Source organism: Sceloporus undulatus, chromosome 10 (genome assembly GCF_019175285.1).
Source record: "Sceloporus undulatus isolate JIND9_A2432 ecotype Alabama chromosome 10, SceUnd_v1.1, whole genome shotgun sequence".
NCBI classification, from domain to species: Eukaryota; Metazoa; Chordata; class Lepidosauria; order Squamata; family Phrynosomatidae; genus Sceloporus; species Sceloporus undulatus.
In genome coordinates this window covers 10,309,344-10,329,595 of record NC_056531.1, presented here as the reverse complement: position 1 = coordinate 10,329,595, position 20,252 = coordinate 10,309,344, and the positions used below count along the sequence as shown (strand labels likewise).

General features: G+C 43.3%; 1 protein-coding gene across 11 annotated transcripts in view; it reads right to left on the bottom strand.

The window, feature by feature from the left end:
- ARVCF (ARVCF delta catenin family member) overlaps positions 1 to 20,252 on the bottom strand; it is a 640,643-nt gene that overhangs the window by 83,170 nt on the left and 537,221 nt on the right. For 8 of the 11 annotated variants that reach the window (XM_042441597.1, XM_042441595.1, XM_042441594.1 and 5 more), the window contains 3 exons: positions 14,275 to 14,392; positions 11,770 to 11,941; positions 388 to 405 (listed from right to left, as the gene is read on the bottom strand). In XM_042441597.1, coding sequence (XP_042297531.1) covers positions 388 to 405; positions 11,770 to 11,941; positions 14,275 to 14,392 — 308 coding nt within the window. The remainder of the gene's footprint in view (positions 1 to 387; positions 406 to 11,769; positions 11,942 to 14,274; positions 14,393 to 20,252) is intronic. The other 3 variants (XM_042441600.1, XM_042441602.1, XM_042441601.1) reach the window with 1 other exon arrangement.

Genomic DNA, 20,252 nt, shown 5'->3' with positions numbered 1-20,252 from the left:
GATGCAAGAATTCTTCCTTCCCAGCCACTCCAGAAGCACAAGAAGAAGCAGCAGCATGACTCTTACCACACTTCTTAGGGGATGCACAAAGTTAGAGAGTGATGCCTCTTTACTCTCCTTTAAGCAAACTCAAAGCAAACTAAGGACCCCAAAATTAGCCAGGGCTCACACACAGCAACTTGTAAGATATGGAAGTCCAATGCACAGAGAAGAGCATAACAGAACCAACGCAGTTTGAGTACAGGGATGGGCAGGACAAGGGAGCCATTCACTGTCTTTTTCTTCCCCTCTAGTTTCCTTTTGTATATCCCAAAGAGGAGGAAGGTGAAAGTGTCGCAATGGCAGGGAAGAAAATGTGAAAAAGGAAATAATTCAAAAGAGACTCACCTTGATTGAACCACTCCTCTAATAACCAGAAAAGCAGCCAAAAGAAAAGAACAAATAAAAGGGTTTCAAAAGGAAGAAGAAACATATGAACACAATCACACTAGAAGCAGTTTTTTGTTTTTGCTTTTTGGCAGAACAGTTAAAACCCAAAGAGCTACAGGCAAGAAGCACCTGTGGATTTCCTGGGGCTGAGACACCCCTGCTTTCATCTCCTGCCAAGAGAGCAGGGCAACCTTACAGTTCTTGACACTGTTTGATTTGGCCGGGCATCAACATATCAAAGAGAGCTCAGGGACGGTGGCAGTGGGAGGAAAAGGCTGGCTTCCGATGCTGGGAGGCTTTGCAATGATTTAAGCAGTGGCCGTGAGCCAAAAGAAATGAGAGCGAAAAACCAAACTTGATCATCAGTATTCAACAACTAAGGGTGCAGTCCACAAAATACGCCTTTGCTCATCACCATTCAGCGCAATAGGGGTTCTGCAACAGAAATTCTTGTCCTTTTATGGGTCATGGGTATCGCTATCTCCTTTTACAGAATTAAAATACAGTGGTACCTCGGGATACGAAATACCCAGGTTACGAAATTTTCGGGATACGAAAAAATCCCATAGGGAATTATTGTTCCGGGTTACGAATGTTTTTTCAGGTTACGAAAAAACTTTTGGTGCTTTTCGGCGCTATTTTACACGGAATCGCGGCTTTTCCCCATTAGCGCCTATGGCAATTCGGCTTACGAAGGCTTTTCGGGTTACGAAAGCGGCCGCGGAACGAATTAATTTCGTAACCCGAGGCACCACTGTAAATTTGAGATTTGCTAGCAGTAATTTGTTCACGGTTACTTAATCTCGGTTTGCATTAAGGAGGTGCGGGAAGTAGGGCTGCACCAGGCTGACACCACTGGTCCTCAAGTGTCTGCCTTTTGGCAGAAATGGACCATGGCAGTCACTTGCATGCCATTAAAACCCTAGAGCTCTGTAGAAGAGAAGGCATGAGTGGGATGAGGCTCACTGGGTGGAGAAAGGAGAGGTCTCAGTTTTTTTTTAAATTTTCTCCTTTAAAATTTGCTTTAAAAACACCACAAAACTAAGCAAACGTAAATACATTTAGGCTGTGCTTATGATATTGCAATTTAAGGGTATACCAGTAATTTTAATGTTGCTATTCGTTTATGTCACAACTACTGCCATTACAAAGCTGAAGGCTTTCATGGTTGACATCCATAGTTTTTTGTGGGTTTTTTGGGCTACCTGGCCGTGTTCTAGAAGAGTTTGTTCCTTACGTTTCGCTGGCATCTGTGGCTGGCATCTTCGGAGAAATATGAAGATGCCAGCCACAGATGCTGGCCAAACATCAGGAATAAAGTCTTATAGAACACGGCCACGTAGCCCAAAAAACCCACAAAAAACTATTGCCATTACATTCAGCAATATACGGGAATTATGATTTATGAATAACATTAGTACAGATACATTACTAAGGATTCTGTATGGTGTGGTATGGGAGGAGGTTAATGGCAGGTGACGCCAACGCTAGTGACGCCACTGTTCTCACTGAAGCAGCAGGTCTATTTCTGGACTACACTGCTCCAGATTCATATGACTGAACATTGCTCTATAGGCAATCCCTGCCCATAAGGGCGCAGTATGCCAGGGGAAAGCATGCTACCCTAGTTTTCTCACTGGCATTCTGTGCATGTCGGCATCTCTGCATGAAAGGCCATTCATTCATCTCAGTCTTCACCTGCAGCCTGAACTGATACACATGCACCAATGTGTCAAGATCCTTTCCAGTCTACTACAGCTTCTTTCTCATTCTTTCACACAGTTGTGTTGAACTATGTGGCCTTAGAGCTTTGCAAGAACAATATCCGTTCACAAGGCAGTTGCAGTTGGCCAAGGCTCCAGGGTCAGAGTGATGAAGCAGCTGCTTAAGAAGGCCCACGGTGTGACAGAGGGACAGAAATATGTTGGTATTAGGCACAGGCAACTCTGTATTGTATTTCATTCTTGACGCAAGGAATGCGGTGAGCCTGTTCAATATGGATTAGGTTAAAAGCTTGTCACATTCCAGGGACCAGATCTGAATAGAAACACAATGCACATCATATCCCCTTATTGTCTCTTTTGTTGTTCAACAAACACTTGGCAAACAGGTGTGGAAAGATTCCAGGTGACTGGATTACTTGTGCCTGTGACCTCTTCACTTCAGTTCTATCCCTTTCTGTGCGCATATGAATTAAAGCGCTTTGTAGGTTGGAAAACATCAAATAAATGCTTATAATTGTGCCTTCTCATCCAGTGTAACATGATATAGGATAGCAAAACAGTTATTTTCAACTCCTTTTCCACACATGGGCAATGTCCATGCATCAGTAGCCCCTGGTGTATGGGGCACCACATCCCACAATGTGTCATGGAGCCCATACAGACAGGCCAAAATAAAGCTGCTTCGGGTCACTTTGGAGGTATGCTGTTTAAATGATGCATGCGTCCTAAGAGGCCAGAAGCTGCGCCAAAGCCACGCTCAAGTCATAAGGACTGGAGCGTAGCTTTGGCGCAGCTTCTAGCCTCTTAAGATGAGTGTGTCATTTAAACAGCATAGCTCCAAAGTGACCTGAAGCAGCTTTATTTTGGCCTGTCTGTACGGGCCCATAATTCACTTGGTGAATTCACCTGCCTTATCTACAAAGGCTGAAGTGTTCGGTGCAAAGAGCTAGGGCTGTACCAACTGAGTTGCAGGTGTGGTGACCCTCTCCCCAAACGCTCCGGTCCTGCTAGTATCTCTGATACTCACTCCCTTTTGCTTGAACTACAGACTGTTGGTGTTTGCATGGGATAATTGTATTAATCCGTTGTTGATAAAAACATCAGACTGTCTTGTTGCACCTCAAAGACTAGCTAGCGTAGCCTTTCTTTACTCGTCCCTCTATTGCTTCTATCATCACCAGCTAGTATGGAAAACGCTGACTGGGTGATGGGAGTTGTAGTCTGACATAACTAGAGGGCAGCAAGTTGGAGGCGGATGGAGCGACCAACAAAAGAAATCAAACCACAACATTTAAAGAGTCTTTCCTTTACTGACCATCCTATTGGCTATCCCATTGACTGTCCTATTTCTTGTCTTAGTAATCGTTTTAATGATCTTAATTGTATTTTACTATAGTTATTGTTATGTTTGTACTTACTCTTGATGATTTCAGGTTAAGGAGGGAGGGGGATTGTGGGATTTTATTCTATTGTATTGTATGGATTTTATTGATGTAAGCCGCCTCGATCTTGTTGGAGAGGCGGAGTAGATATTATTATAATAATAATAATAATAATAATAATAATTATTCCCTTTGCAGATGTCTATGCTCAGTTGGGGGCAGGTTTATAAGGTATAATGGGCCAGCAAGCTCACTCTATCCCAGTGATTCCCAAACTTTGATCCTCCAGGTGTTTTGGACTTCAGCTCCCAGAATTCCTGACTGTTGGCCAAGTCTGGGAGCTGAAGTCCAAAACACTCAGAGGACCAAATTTTGGGAACCACTGCTGTAGCCTCAATGTTAGCTCTATGTAGGGCGACGAATTGTTGGGCAATGTTTTCCTGCACTTAGAATTTTTTTTGAGAGCTCTGCAGTAAAAAATAAACCCCCAAACGAACAAACAAAAAATCCCAAACACCAATAATATTTCCAGCTTCTGAGTAAGCAACCATCCATTACATCCCTCCATTTGAATTATGTGATGACACTAAAAAGCAATGACACTTTGGAAAGATGGTGAGGCACACTTGGCTACACTTTTGAAGCAATCATTGTTGAAGCAATGATGGTGCAGAAAGCTATGGGCCGATCAGCATGAGGGCGCCTCGCAAGACTGCCGAGGAATGGATCAGAGGGATGCCTGGAGCTGGTCACATGCAGCTCACAACACATAATAGCCAGAGAGGAGATGGAGAAGGTTCCAGGCTGAAGACACCAGAAGCTGACACAACTGCTGCTCCAACGTTTAACAAAACCAACCCAAATAGCAGCATGTAGCCGTGGTTCCAGAATTGTTTCGGATGCCCCGATCTCCATTGAACACCAATTCCTTCCCCCTCCAGTCTGTTTTGTAAGCCTTTGCTTCCTATCAAAAAACTCCCCATTTAAATCCACTTGCTTCTCTCTCTGGTTCTTTTTGCAAGCCCTGGCTTCCTATGGAAAAACCCCTCCATTTAAACCCACTTGCTTCTCTCTCTGGTCCTTTTTGTAAGCTCTGGCTCCCTATGGAAAAACCTCTCCATTTAAATCCACTTGCTTCTCTCTCTGGTCTGTTTTGCAAGCCCTGCCTTCCTATGGCAAACCCCTCCATTTAAATCCACTTGCTTGTTTCTCTGGTCCGTTTTGCAAGACCTGGCCTCCCATGGAAAAATCTCTCCATTTAAATCCACTTGCTTCTCTGTCTGGTCTGTTTTGCAAGCCTTGGCTTCCTATAAAAAAAAACCCTTCCATTTAAAACCATCTCTCCAGTCCCTTTTGCAAGATCTTGCTTCCTTTGGAAAAAACTCTCCATTTAAACCACGTGCTTCTGTCTACAGTGCATTTTGCAAGACGTTGCTTCCTATGGAAACAACTCTCCATGTAAACCCACTTTCTTCCTTTCTCAATCCAACGTTAAAACCTCTCCTCCAGCAGCTGGGAATTGGTTGGGAGAGGTCCAAAGAAGGAGAAGGAGGGATGGAAGTGGTATTTTCCCATTTCCATCCTTCCTTATACCCCTCTAAGTTTTACCCTTGACTTATCCACAGGTCATATCAAAATCCAGGATTTTGACCCCAAAACCTTCCCTTGACTTATACATGGGGTCGACTTGAACACGAGTAGATACGGTAATTTGATCTAGAAGCCAGATTTATCAAAAGTAATGTGCTAAATCAAACCCAGCAACATGTAAGGATCTTCTTGAAAGGAAAAATAAGTCTCCTTAGAAGAAGAAAAAGAGGAAGAAATAGGAGAAGGAGAAGATGGCATCCAGTCAATCCCCCTTCATGGTGCAACGTGTTCTTAACACGCATGCTGAAGAGGGAGAGGTCAAATGTGACCAACAATACAAATCACCATTTACAATTTAAACAAACTGAACCACAACAACAATGGTCTCTTTTAATGTGATGGAATCAAATATAAAGCAAATACAGACAGCACATGTTTGCAGAGATTGCCAGAGAAAAGCAGCCTTGCTTTCAGAGGATTTTTATGAAGTACAAAGATGACACTGTACACTTGAAGCCATAAATCATGCTTAGGGTCTCCAGATGTTGCAAACTTTAGCTCCCACAATCCCCTACCATTGGTTGGGTTGGGAAGGGCTGATGGAAGTTGATGCCAACAACATCTGGAGGGCCAAACGTTCTCAAGCCATGCATTCAAGGGTCAGTGAAGTTGGCATGGAAACCATGCTCATCTTGGCCTATGTCTCGAGCTGAAAAGGTATACAATTCAAACAAAGCAGGGCAACGCTGCTATTTCCCACCGCTTTTGCTACTGTTTCTTTTAGTTGGGCAACTCCAGGCAAATGTGTCACTTTGTTTTTAAATACATCTCTAATACAATTTTATGTGATGTAAAAAAACCCAACAAAACAGTTATACTTTCAATGATGTTTCTCTGTGGCATCAATTATAATGTTGTTTGCTGCCTTGAGTGCCCTAGAGGGTTGGAAGAACAAAATAGAAGTCTTTTAAATAAAGAAAGTGTGCAATCCTATGCTTGCTTACACCCAGAAGTAAGGGTGCATGTGCACTGTAGAAATAATGCAGTTTGACACCACTTTAATAGCCATGGCTCCATTTAACAGAATCCTTGGATCTATAGTTTTGCGAGGCATCAGCTTTGGCCAAGAAAGCTAAAGAACTTGTAAAACCCCAGGATTCCATAGGATGGCGCTACAGCACTTAGAGTGGTGTCAAACTGCATTGTTTTCTACAGTGTAAATGCACTCTAAGGAGTTTATCACACTGGGGCTAATTTCAGCATTAAAGAGAGATTAAAGTGCATTTAAGGCATCCTGTAAATAAAGCAAAAATGGCAGGTAATTGTACAAATGATTATCACATGCAATTGCACAAATAAAGTGATATCGGAAATGCATTCTCATTGAAATCCCAAAAGTAAAAAGATACGCTTTAATGCTTGTTTGTGACCACTTTAATGGCGGGTTTTGTGTGATGTCATGTGAAATCGGTTCATGTAACTACACGATATTTCTGGGATATTCAAGGGACAAACTCCCAATCTCCTTCATGTGATAAACTCCTAAGAGTTGGTTCCGAATAAACACATGTAGGCAGCCAAAATGGACAAAGGTCTGGAAACCCAGACTTACGAGGAACAACTTAGGGAGCTGGATACGTTTAATACAGAGAAGAGGAGGCTGAGAAATGACAGGATAGCTATTTTTAAATATTTGAAGACATGTCTTTTAGAAGATGGTTCCAATTTGTTTTCTGCTACTCTAGAGATCAGAACATAAACAGAAACCAATAGATTCACATTACAAGAAAAGAGATTTCACCTGAACATTAGGAAGACCTTTTTTATAGTAAGGAGTTTATCACACTGGGGGAACTGGGACTTTAAACAGTGATTAAACTGAGAAAATCACACAACTGACATCAAAACGCTATTACAATGAGATTAATACAAGAGCTATTAAGCTGTGAATAACCAGGGAATAACCAGGCAATGAACAGCAAAAAGTCATTCACAGGAAAATCGAGTGAATGATTTGCTGTTGTTTCTTGCCTGGTTATTCACGGGTTAATGGCACTTTAATCACACTTTACCTCAATGTTGTGTGAAAACCATTGGTGTAAATTTCATGATAATGGGTTATTCATGGGATAATATCACTTTGAACACGACATCGTGTGAAAACCATTTGCACAACTACAGGATTATCAAAGGTTAATCACCGTTTATACTTCCAATTGTCCCCCGTGTGATAAACTCCTAAGAATCATAGAATCATAGTGCTTGAAGAGACCTCAAGAGACATCCAATCCTACCTCCTTCTGCCACATAGGAATACACAACCAAAGCACCCCTGACAGATGGCCATCCAGCCTCTGTTGAAAAGGCTCCAAAGAAGGAGCTGTTCGATAGTGGAATAGACCACCTCAGAGGATGCTGGTGATGGTCTTTAAACAGAGGTTGGATGGGCATCTTGCAGGCATGCTTTAGGGCTTTATCACACCAGCCCCTTTCGCACTGCAATAAGCACTAAAAAAATAAAATAACAACTTACTGCTGTTATTGCAGCCATCATCGCATTGTGTCTTTCGCGCAACTGGGAGTTGCCACCCTCACTACGCTCCCTTCCCATCCCTTAACTTCACCCTCCCTTCTTCCCTGGCATGCATTTCTCTATTTTTTTCACAACTTTTGTTGTGTAGTTGTGGAGCTCTGCAGCTCCAATTTAACATTTTAATTAAAAAAAATCTTGAGGCTGTGGAGCTCTGAAACTGCTCAAAAACTTTAGTTGTGTATTCCTGCATGGCAGGGAACTGAGCTAGATGGCCCTTGTGGTCCCTCCCAACTCTAAGATTCTACAATTCTATGAAGAACGAGGGACACTATCCATTAATTGGGTTCTCTTTTTTGGAGAGTCTTTCTTCCAGCTGCAGATCAAATATTTAACTAATTAAATCTACCTCCTTTATGTTGCTGTTGTTGTTCTTGTTGTTGTTCTGTACCCTCAATTCACTTCTGATTTATGGTGACCGTATGGCAAACCTATCATGGCGTGTTCTTGGCAAGGTTAGTTTGCCTTTGTGTTCCTTTGGAGGCTGAGAGAGTGTGACTTGCCCAAGGTCACCAAGTGAGTTTCCATGGCTGAGTTGGGATGCAAACCTTGGTCTCCAGAGTCCTAGCCCAACACTCAAACCACTACATCATGCTGCTTCTCCATACAAGTGTAACCACCAGATATGTGGAAAGAAGGCCCTGTGCTGACAAGCGAAGGAGTCCAGGCAGTTGGCCTTTGGAAGCTCCACCTAGGCACAAACTTCATTTTATATGTTTTGAGTGGAACTTCTATTTTTCCACATGAGAAATTGAAAAAGAAAAAGGAAATATTTTCAATCCAAGGAACTGGCGTATACAATGGACTGCACTTCTTGCAGTATAGGACAAATGCAGTTGCTTCTCCAGATGACAAGCCATTCCACGAAGTTCCCACACCCCTGCTGCATTGCCTCTGAACCTGAACTATACTGTGCACTTAACTATAATGTGCAATAACCATTGATTGACCAATTCTCCATGGGATGTATCTGTTCCTTTGATTCCTGGGCTTCTGATACCTCACAAATGCCCTTGTGTGGCTTGCTCTATGCATCTGAACAAGGCAAAGATCAAAGGGTCTCAAGTGCACAGCATCTCCTCAACTACATCAAACAGGTACAGCTTGGTTCACAACTCCCTTTTCTGCAGGCACCTTGGTGAGGGGCCTCTGATCCCTCCAAGTGTCTGCTTGTGATCTGGATGGCATGCGCTCCTTTATGCGTGTGGCAATGGAGAGACTGCATTCTGCCCCCCTTCTATTCTGTGCATTGGCATTAATGAATATCAGTAACTCTTCAAGCAGTGAGATATGGCCAGACTGAGCACTGCTTCAAGTATTACAGAACTAGCATATACACTGTAACCCTTGCAGCTGAGCTCTAACAACACTGAGTATGGCATAAAAGTTTCATGGGCAGAGCTATGCTACAGCTCCTCTCTCCACACCACCGGGATTCATCATTTTGCTGTGATAGCACCTCACCACTCCATGGTCATTCTGTGGCTGCTGGAAAGCAGCAGGGGATGAGAGAAATGTCTGTCTTGTCAGGGATTTGAAGGGTTAAAACACAGCACACAGGGAAATGCTTGATGTATGTGTGTTTGGCCATGAGCATTCAGCAGAGTTGCAAGGCTGATCAGCACAGCTGAAGCTCATTGGCTCAAGGACACTTCAGTGTCCAAGTGCACGTAGCCATGGATGATGAAACCATGTGTCTAGATTGCACAGGAGACACATGACATGGTTACACACCTGAACTCACTGGGCTTGGGAGACCACATGGTCTGGAGCCTATATAAACCCAGGGGTTGCAAGGGATTGCTTGTGGGTTTGTAGAAGGAGTTGGATTGGTATGGTTTGGAGTTTTAGAGATCTGTATTTGTATAATAGCACTGTGAATAAAGAACACTTTGGGAGACTTAGTTTCTCTGGTGGTTTATCAGAAGAAGCTATAACATCGGTTTGCTGTGTGTCCCTGGAGGTTCCTGCATTGTTGTAGTTCCTGGAAGACATCCAGTTGCTGTCGTCCCAAATTGGACTTTGGAGCCACGCTTCTGTTTCTGGAAATTTGCCAGCTCTGCTCCAAGGGTCAGATTTAACCCCAGGACTCGTTAGAGTCGCTGAGAGTGGTTGTTGGACCCCAGCAGTAGCGCTGACATGTCTGTGTGCCCATGGCCAGATGCAGGACGACCATCATCCACCAAGATCTGCCAGGGTTCTCCAGAGGTCTTGGCAGATATGTCATCATTCTGCATTTGGCTATGAGGACAAACAGCCTTGACACATTCCTTCAAATGTCAAATAGATGTGACAGTCAGGAGTGCCTGCTAATAGCTTCAACTGATACACCAACTGCACCCCTTCCTAGAATCAGAGGACCTCAAGATGGTAGTTTACACGCTGGTAACCTCAAGGCTGCACTTTTGCAATGTGCTCTACATTGAACTATCTTTGTATCAAGTCTGGAAGCTCCAACTGGTTCAAAGTCTTCTCTATGTCTCCGACTGATGCAGTGATTGGGGATGGCATCTCTCCTCTCGTGGCCTATCTGGAGTCGGTAATGGGCTGGATGAGGGAAAACCGACTCAGTCTGAATCCAGAGAAAACGGAGGTGCTCGTGATAGGTTCTCCTGGCCCGGGGATGACGGTGGTTCCACCTGTCCTGAACGGGATCACGCTTCCTGTGAAGGACTCGGTACGCAGTCTGGGGGTGCTCCTTGACTCGTCGCTCCACCTTACATCACACCTTACATCACAGCTTCAGCTGATACGCCAGCTGCGACCCTACCTGGGTCAGAGGGACCTTGAAACGGTAGTACATGCTCTGGTAACCTCTCACTTGGATTTCTGCAACGCGTTCTACATGGGGCAACCCTTGTACCATACCCAGAAGCTACAAATAGTACAGAATATGGCAGCCAGACTGGTTACTGGCATATCCAGAGCCAGCCATATAACACCAGTGCTTAAAGATCTGCACTGGCTGCCTATTCGCTTCCGGGCGCAATACAAGGTGTTGGTCATTACCTATAAAGCCCTAAATGGCTTGGGCCCAGGATATCTCGAGGACCGCCTCTCCCCATACAATCTGCCCCGCACTCTCAGAACATCTGGGCAGCAGCTATTGAGGGTTTCAGGGGCCAGACTAACCTCTACTTCTAAGAGGACTTTTACCATCTCGGCCCCTACCCTCTGGAATTCTCTGCCCATTGAGCTCCGCTCGGCCACCTCCCTGGCCCAGTTTATAGAATAAAGACCTTTTTATTTAAGCAAGCATTCCCTGATGCAAGCCCCGACTAACCTCTCCCCCCCCCCCCCCACGTCAGCAATGGCAGCTGGCTGGAATGTTTTAATGGACTGTGTTTTATTTATATGGTATTATGTATATGTTATGCCATGTATTTTATGAATGCTGTACACCGCCTTGGTTTATAGAAGGGCGGTATAAAAATAAAAATTTTTATTATTATTATTATTTAAAGTATGGCAGCTAAATTGATTATGGGTACATCCAGGAGTGATCACATTACACTGATCTTAAAACCACTCTACTGGCTGCCAGTTAGTTTTTAGGCAAAGTACAAAGTGTTGGTTATTATCTTTAAATGCCTACAGAGTTTGGGTCCAGGCTACCTACAGGACTGCCTTCGCCTGTACAATCTGCCCTGTACGTTCAGCTCCTCTCAGAAATGTTTGCTCCAGCCATCCAGGACTAGACTGCCAACAGTTTCCCAGAGGACCTTTTTGTCTGCTGCCCTCAAAATGTGGAATGACCTGCCGGAGGAGAGAAGATGGAGCCATGACAAAGTGGTAGCAAAGTTCTATAACTGTGTATTATAGATACACCTTAATTTTGACCATTAAGTACACAGGGACTACTTTACATGGTCTTGCTCTTGCAAAATAAACTGAGAATCCCAAAGTTGAACAAACATCTCACAGAGCAGATACCCAGAAACGGAGAGATCCTGGCACTAACATCTAAGTCAAACTTGATTCTTGAAAAAGTTGATGTGTCTGAAAAAAGCATCAATTGCCTCATTTGCTTTGGAGGCTGCAACAAGACACGTACCTTTGGCTTTCTTGCCACCAAAGCAACCCGCGTCATCTTTCTTCTTCTTGTGAGTCCCCCCCAGGCTTCCAGGGTGGCTGGCTTCTAGCTCCTGGTACTTGTCTGCTCCTGGTACCTCCTTGTGGACATGGTATGAGAGGTTCCTCATGATGCACACACAGTTCTCTACAGACTATGGCATGGTGGTTAGAGTAAAGAAAGAGGAAAAGAAAAATGAGAAAACAATTACTGTACATACTCATGTATAAGTCTAGAAATTTTAGTCAAAAAATTAAGCCCAAAAACCTGGATCGACTTCTCCATGGGTAAATGTAAGTCCTGTACTTTAACGCTTATTTAAAAAGGGAACAATCCCATGGTGAAAGGCAAGAGCATAATCCGTCCTGGAAGCACTGATTCCCTTTTATTCTGTCATCCATCCAACCTTTAGTGTGAGCACAAACAGTTATGTCTGCTGGAATTTTGTAAGTTCCTTGATATTGCTTCCCTTTGCTTTCGATCTTTCATTATATTCCTCTAGGTGTTACCTTCGACTTATCCACGGGTCATATCAAAATCTATAATTTTGCTCCCAAAATCTGTCCTTGATTTATATATGAGGTTGACTTATAGTCAAGTATATACGGTACGTTAATATAACTGGTGACAGATTTGCACCATTAAAAGGCAAGGCATGTAGAGTAGAGCACTGGGTGATAATCATCACTGAGCTACAACATATGCAGCATATGATCCCACTTGGGATTAATCTGGTTCCCTCTGCAAGTTTTTTTTTTTTTTAGGGACACTGGAAGCCGCTTCACACGAGCTCAGAACTGTCTATCCTGACTGACACCATTTCTCTGGGTCTTCCAGAGAAGTGTCTTTCCCGTCACCTGCTGCCTGGTCTTTTGAACTGGAGATGCTAAGACATGAACTTGGGACCTTCCGTATGCAAGGCATGTGCCATATATACTGCTGAGCCACGGTCCTTCCTGTTAATGAGTAAAAACCCATCAAAGAAAGCAGCTGGCATTTTTAAAGTAGCTTTTGGAAAACATTTTATTTTGGGCTTACTGTTCTTTTCTTTCGCAGCAGCTCAGTGAAAGAAAACATACTTTGTATGTATGAGGCCCCCTGGGTTCAATCTCCAGCTAATGAGTCCCAGGTGGCAGAAAGACCACTGCCTGAGACCATGGAACAGGATAATCCATCAGGAGCTTGTCAGGAGTCAAGAAACGTCAACAGTAGCCTCTAAGGCCAATATGGTAGGGCTGCTGGAAATGGGTTGTCCACCCACTCCCCTCCACATCACCCTGTACAGCGCAGCTCTTAAAGTTAATTTTACGAAAAATAAACATAATGACACAACCAAAATATCCGGAATTGACCAGAGCTAGGATGACATTTGGGCTGCTGCCACACTGCAGAATTAATGCAGTTTGATGCAGGTGATTTCCTCTAGAACAGGACAGAGAATCGTGTGGTGCCTTCAGATGTGGCTGAACTGAAATTTCTAACAGCTTGAATAGCCAATGATGAGAGACACGGGGGAATTGCAACCCAGCAACATCCAGAAGACCACATGGTTTCTACCCTCTCTAGAAGGTCTGGATGTCTTCTGAACATCTGCAAATCCAACCATCTCTCAAGAGGGAAGAAATTTCCAAGTCAATGTCCAACACCGATACTCACATATACACAAAATCATGTATGGTAAAACCTCCATAAGGAGAGCCAAGCTGGATGAGACCAAAGGGCTTTTTAGTCCACTATACTCATAGTGGTCAGACATATACCCAAGTGGGAAGGTCCCAAGTGGGCACGAGGGCACATACTCCCCTTCTGCTCACGGTCCTCACCAACTCATATTTAGAGGCATACTCTTGGAAGGGCATATCCATGCATCTGAGGAAGTAGACCGAAGGCTTTGACAGATGGGCAGGAAGGGGTGGCGAGACGCCGTCCCTTTCTGCCCTTGAAGCAGACCGTGTCAACCACACGCCACAGCCTGAAAAGGGGCTTCTTTTTGTGCTGCAGAATGGGTGCCATTGGTGTGCTCACATGCCATGATGACACCCTAATGCACTGCGCCATTTGGACATGGCGTACGAGGCATGTCATCAGAGCACACACCATTTGGACGCACGTGTGCCAAGATCGCACCCAGACAGTGCAGTAGGGCTGAGGAGTGTGCAGACGCTCCACTCTCCCGAGCCCTAATTTCAGCCCCAGGCCTGCGCATAGTACCAGTCTGTACCAGGCCCAAGTTTACAAAAGCTTATGCTACAACGTCCTCTGTTCAGTTAGTCTGAAAGATGCTACAAGGTGCCTTTGCTTGCTGATATTCCAGACCAATCTGGCTAGGTCTCTGAATTGTACCCTGTTGGAAATGTTTAAATAGGGAAATTGTTCCACTCTCTTGATCCATTTGGTTGATCTTTTTTTGCACCTTTTCAGGTGCTCTAACATTCTTCCTGAGATACCCATCATGTTAATTTCCAATAATGGGAGACTATCAGTCACCTTGTTATCAGTGTCCTTCTTGCCCACTGCAGACTGCAGAGCATGGAGGAGGGCATCCACCAAGCCTTCACATTCCCGGAGTCTTCTGCGGGCTTCAGCGCCATCCGAACTGACGTTCCTGCAAAAAAGAGGTAGGGAAACATTAGCATCATAATGCTCACAGCCATTTAAGCACGCTTCCCTTGTGCAGCCATCATGGTCATTAGGAATCTAATGATCCTAAATTAAATAACATATGAAACCGATCATTTTGAGACCCACCACGGTATGGCAGCTGAAGTGTTCCAGGAAAAACAAGAGATTCAACACTCACTCCAGAGTACTGAGAGAGGTCAGACTGTTTTCTGCCTGTGAACTTCGGAGTTCCCCTTCACCTGTCAAACAGGTATAATAGCTAGGGATGTAAATCTTCACTAATTTCCTTCTCAAGGGAAGCAATGGATAATTTTAGCAATTTTATTCCTGTGGAGACTAAGTCTTTGAAAACTGTGCCGTTCTCAAACACTATTCCACCTCAACATTAGGAAGGTCCTGACAGTAAGTGCTGTTTGAGAGTGGAACATACTCCTTTGGAGAGATATTCTTTCCATCCCAAACAATAGGAAACTCCTTATACAGTAAACGTATCCAGGGGTAGCTGTGCTGCAAAGTACAATAGCAACATACAATAATATTCAACATCTACAAAACAGCGATACCTTTATTGGGTTGACCAAAAAGCACCAAATATGTGTTGTAAGCTTCTGAAGCTCCATTGGCTTCTTCATCATGTCACAGTGTTAACAATCATGCAGGAGAAAGAAAAATATGAGGATGTTAGTCACATTTCTCAGTCAAGATGGTATGGAGGAATATCCATGCAAGCAGGCCACTCCTCCATCTGGCCATGTGGGTTCTTGGAGACAAAGAATCATAAGGTCCAGGAAATAAAATTTAGGGCCTGAACAGACAGGCCAAAATAAAGCTGCTTTGGGTCACTTTGGAGGTATGCTATTTTAAATGATGCATGCATCCCAAGAGGCCAGAAGCCGCGCCAAAGCTCTGGTCTAGTCCTTAGGACTGGAGCGTGGCTTTCGCGTGGCCTTTGGACTCTTGGGACGCATGCATCATTTAAACAGCATACCTCCAAAGTGTCCCGAAGCAGCTTTATTTTGGCCTGTCTGTACGGGCTCTTAAATTCCATTAGCAACACAAAAAGATACTTTTTTTGACATCCAGGTTGGCTCTGTCCTTTGTCAAGCTATAGGCCCCTTTGTTACGCAGAGAACATTGCACCTTAACACTGAACGACAATGCCCATCACCACCACCACATCTTGACAGAATGCAGGTTTGTGACTAACATCGTCATATTTTTCTTACTCCTTTATGATTTTTAACAGCCTGATGTAGAACCCAGCGGAGCCTTGAAAGCTTGCATTGTTTATTTTGCGCATTTTGGTTGGCCCGATAAAAGTACAGTCGCCTGTCCTTTTTTGCAGGGGATCCGTACTGGGAACTCCCCCCCCCCCCAAAATAACAACAACAGAAACACGCATATATTCAAGCCCCATTGGATTGAATGGCCACATGCCTCCATGAATAATCGAGACCGTGGACTTCAGGTCCATGAAAATGAAGGAGCGACTGTATTGCTGTTCTGTAGATTTTGGATGTTACTGTACTTTGTGGAATACAGCATTATTGCAAGACAGAGCTGACAGGTTTCCATGAAGTAAACTACATGGTAACACTGTTGTTCTTGTATGTCTCCAAGTAGTTCCAACTTGTGGCTAAAAACATATGGTTTTTAACCTGTGTCTTCTATTTTATTGCTTCCAATGTAATACATGTATTAATCTCTATTTTTCTTTGTAGAGTGTACGTCACCAGTAGATCTTTATTTTATTTTAATTTTATTTTTATTGATTGTATGTACAGTGCTATGTAAATCTACAGCGCTTTATAAATAAATCTCAATAAGAATAATAAAAATGGTAATGATAATAATAATGGCGACCCTTAGGTGAACTATTGCAAGGTTTTCTGGGGAGGAGAGTGTGTGAATCGCCCAAAGTAAACCATGGCTGAGCGGGGAATTGAACCCTGATCCAATAGTAATCCAAAGCTCTAACCACCACATCATGCTAGCTCTCATACATGGTGGAATAGATCACTAATAGAATCATAGAATCATAGAGTTGGAAAAGACTCCACGGGCCATCCAGTCCAACTCCGTTCTGCCATGCAAGAATTCTCAGTCAAAGAATCCCTGACAGATGGCCATCCAGCCTCTGCTTAAAGACCTCTAAGGAAGAAGACTCCACTACATTCTGAGGAAGGAGTGTGTTCCACTGTCGAACAGCCCTTACTGTCAGGAAGTTTCTCCTAACGTTTAGATGGAATCTCTTTTCCTGTAGCTTGCATCCATTGCTTCATGTCCTAGTCTCTGGAGCAGCAGAAAACAGGCTGGCTCCCTCCTCAGTATGACATCCCTTCAAATATTTAAACAGGGCTATCATATCATCTCTTAACCTTCTCTTCTCCAGGCTAAACATCCCCAGCCCCCTAAGTCATTCCTCATAGGTCATGGTTTCCAGACCCTTCACCATTTTAGTAGCCCTCCTTTGGACACGCTCCAGTTTCTCAATGTCCTTTTTGAATTGCAGTGCCCAGAACTGGACACAGTATTCCAGGTGGGGCCTGACCAAAGCAGAATACAGTGGCACTATTACCTCCCTTGATCTAGACACTATACTTTTATTGATGCAGCCTAAAATTGCATTGGCCTTTTTAGCTGCTGCATCGCACTGTTGACTCATGTTCAACTTTTGGTCTCCTAGGACTCCCAGATCCCTTTCACATGTAGTTTCATTCAGCCAGGTGTCCCACATCCTATATCTGTGCATTTCATTTTTCCGCCCTAAGTGCAGTACCTTACATTTCTCCTTGTTGAATTTCATTTTGTTAGTTTTGCTCCAGCTTTCTAATCTATTAAGGTCATTTTGAATTTTGATCCTGTCCTGTGCGGTATTAGCTTTCTCATCCTAACCCACTGATAGGCAACACTTAGGTTCCTGAATATAGCATGGCTCCCTTTTTAAAGTTTCTAGCCCTCATGCCTGGGACAGGTGAAGGCACTTGTTCAAAAGCAAGAATAAGGAGATGGAAGAGGACCAAGGAAAAGGACAGACACTCAGTCAGTGACAGACGTGACAGTCTCAATTTCTGAATCAGTGGAGCGGTGTTCAGAGCTTGGAAACAATTTCATTAAAAAATTAAGAATGAGTTCAAACATTTTATATAAATAATTAAATACCCAAATTGAGTGGGTTGGGCTATTTCAAGTTATATCAACAGCTACTTTGCAGAGAAAACATGTGGATTTTTTTGCCATTTGATGCCATTTTCGTTACTTATTTTAACTGATTTTTAAAATCTCAAACCAATGTTAAATATGTGTGTGTGTGTGCGCACCTTCAATTCGCCTGTCATCTTATGGTGACCCCATGAGTTTCGTAGCGTTTTCTTAGGCAAGGAATCCTCAGGGGTGGTTTTGCCAGTTCCTTCCTCTGAAATAGAGCCTACAGCACCTGGATTCGTTGGTGGTCTCCTATCCAAGTACTAACCAGGGCTGGCCTTGCTTAGCTTCCAAGATCAATAACCCATTAATGATCAGTATAACATATTAACAGTTCCCACACAACGATCATTAACAAAATCATTGCTAATAGAAACAATGGCCATTCCTGCAAAACATCATCTACTGCATGCCAGCCAAATTCCTGAAACAATGCTAGATACCAGTACAGTGACTTTGACTTAACATGGGGTTATATGTTTTCCTGCTTGGAAGCCACCTCCCAACGGGTTGTTGGTTTTGTTTGGAATCCGCCCTCCCATCTGAGCACCAGCACCTGCTCAACATTTGAGCTCTGCCGACACGTAGTAGCTGGGAAAAAATGTCTTTTTAAAATTTGTTCTTTTAAACATTTCTTCAGGGGGCTCACTTGTCTCTGAGCCAACAACCCATGGACTGAGATGGAAACGTCTTCTCGAGATGCACATCAAAGGAAAGAAACCAGAGTGCTGCTTTATATTTCTGTTTAATCTTGCGGTATGGCACACAGAAAGTTACACCGAGCAGAAAAAGCCCTTATAGTGTAGTGGAAAATTCCTCAAAGTCAGGTAGAGGCATGCTGTCAGTATGGAGCAGTCTTCCTCTCCCCAGCGGCCTTCAAAAGTTTTCCACTACCAATCTGATCATCTGCATTTTGGTTAAGAGTGATGGGAGTTGTAATACAACACCCAACCTTATCAGGGCCGCATTCCCACTTACAAATAAATTGCTTTGCGATCCGAATTGGTGGATTGGTTCGGCAACGGAGCATGGTTCAAACTACATTTGCCCTGATTGCATTTTCTTGCTGCAAAATAAAATTAAAATAACCCACTCGTGGTTCACACTGATGAATAAATCAATTCAAAATGGACTGGATGGTCCTTGTGGTCTCTTCCAACCCGCTCCAGCCGGCCAAAGGGCAAATTTAAATTGATTCTGATCCACATCTGGTTCACACTTGCGCGGAATTGATTTATCCAAAAAGATGCTGAAAAAATCAGTGTCAAAATGATGCGTGTTAAATGGGTCTAGCACATGCGCCCCTCTTCAAATTGTTTCAGCGATTCGGTTCAAGTGCGAACCAGGGTCATTTAAACCGGTTCAACATGATTTGCGATCTGGTTTAAAAGGTAGTGGGAAAGAGGCCCAGGTAGTTATTCACACATGCTTGGAAGCATTTCCGAGGTGGGCAGCCAATGTGCAACCCTTGGCTCATTCTTTCAGTGCAAGGGGAGAGGGTATCAAGTGATGCTCTCCTCTAGAACAGAAGGAGAGTTCTGGTGGTTCAGGGCAGAGATCTATAAGGTCCAGGATCCCATTTTCCACAACAGCCAAAAGGAGGCCCTTGGGAAACCCTAGAGCGAGACATGAGAGCCACAGCCTTCTTTTATTGATTCTCCCCATCAACTGTTTCCAAACATGGAAGAAGTCTATCGCCATGCGGAGTAGTAACTACCAATAGCCCAATCTTCTACGGCTATGCTTAACTTCCATTCTAAATCATCTAAGATGGCGTCCAATTCTTCATCTTGTGGCAGAGAATAAAAAAGAACAGAATCTTTGTTATGGCCATAGACCAGCACATAGGCGTCCCCTGCTGCCCTATGGAACATCTCAATGTATCAAGAAACTCTTTTGGAGAATAAATTTTGTGAATATTCTTGGCATCCCCAGTGCATAGAAATCCTTTGGAATTTCCATGCATCCATAGGATTTCCATGCACTGGGGATGTAAAGATCATTTGCAAAATTTATTCTTCTCAGACCAAAAGAATTTCTTGACATATTGAGACACTCCATAGGAGGAGAAAACTATCAAACTGCTCTGAGTTTTGCACCCCTATTTAACGCAAAATAAATAAATAAATAAATACACCCCTCCGCATTCCCGTTTCTGCAGGATTTTTAGGGGGAAAATAGTGCAAAATACATATTTGTGCAAAATACTAAGACTGCGCACAAAAACTGGTTTTGTTTTTTTTTAAAAAAATAAGCAACACTATAAACTGTTGCACAAAAATGCATCACAAAATTTTCACAAAAGTCCTAAAAATGGAAAAATGCAAAGACTTGGAGATTTAAAAGTCTTTGCATTCTTGCCAAGTGTGGAAAAAACTTTTTTTAAAAAAAGCTGTTATTATACTGTATTACACTATACTGTACTGTCCCTATATTGGGAGAAAGTTGGGATATAAGAAAATAAAATAATAATATACTTTATAAGGTAAATTGATTAAAAAATGTACACTTTTAGGATTAATTTTACTTGGAGATGTAAGGAAGTATGATTACATTTGAAAAAGGGGGAATATAAGTGATAAGAGAAAATAGAATCCTTATAGGATACAGGAACATTCGGAAGTAATAGATGAGAAAAT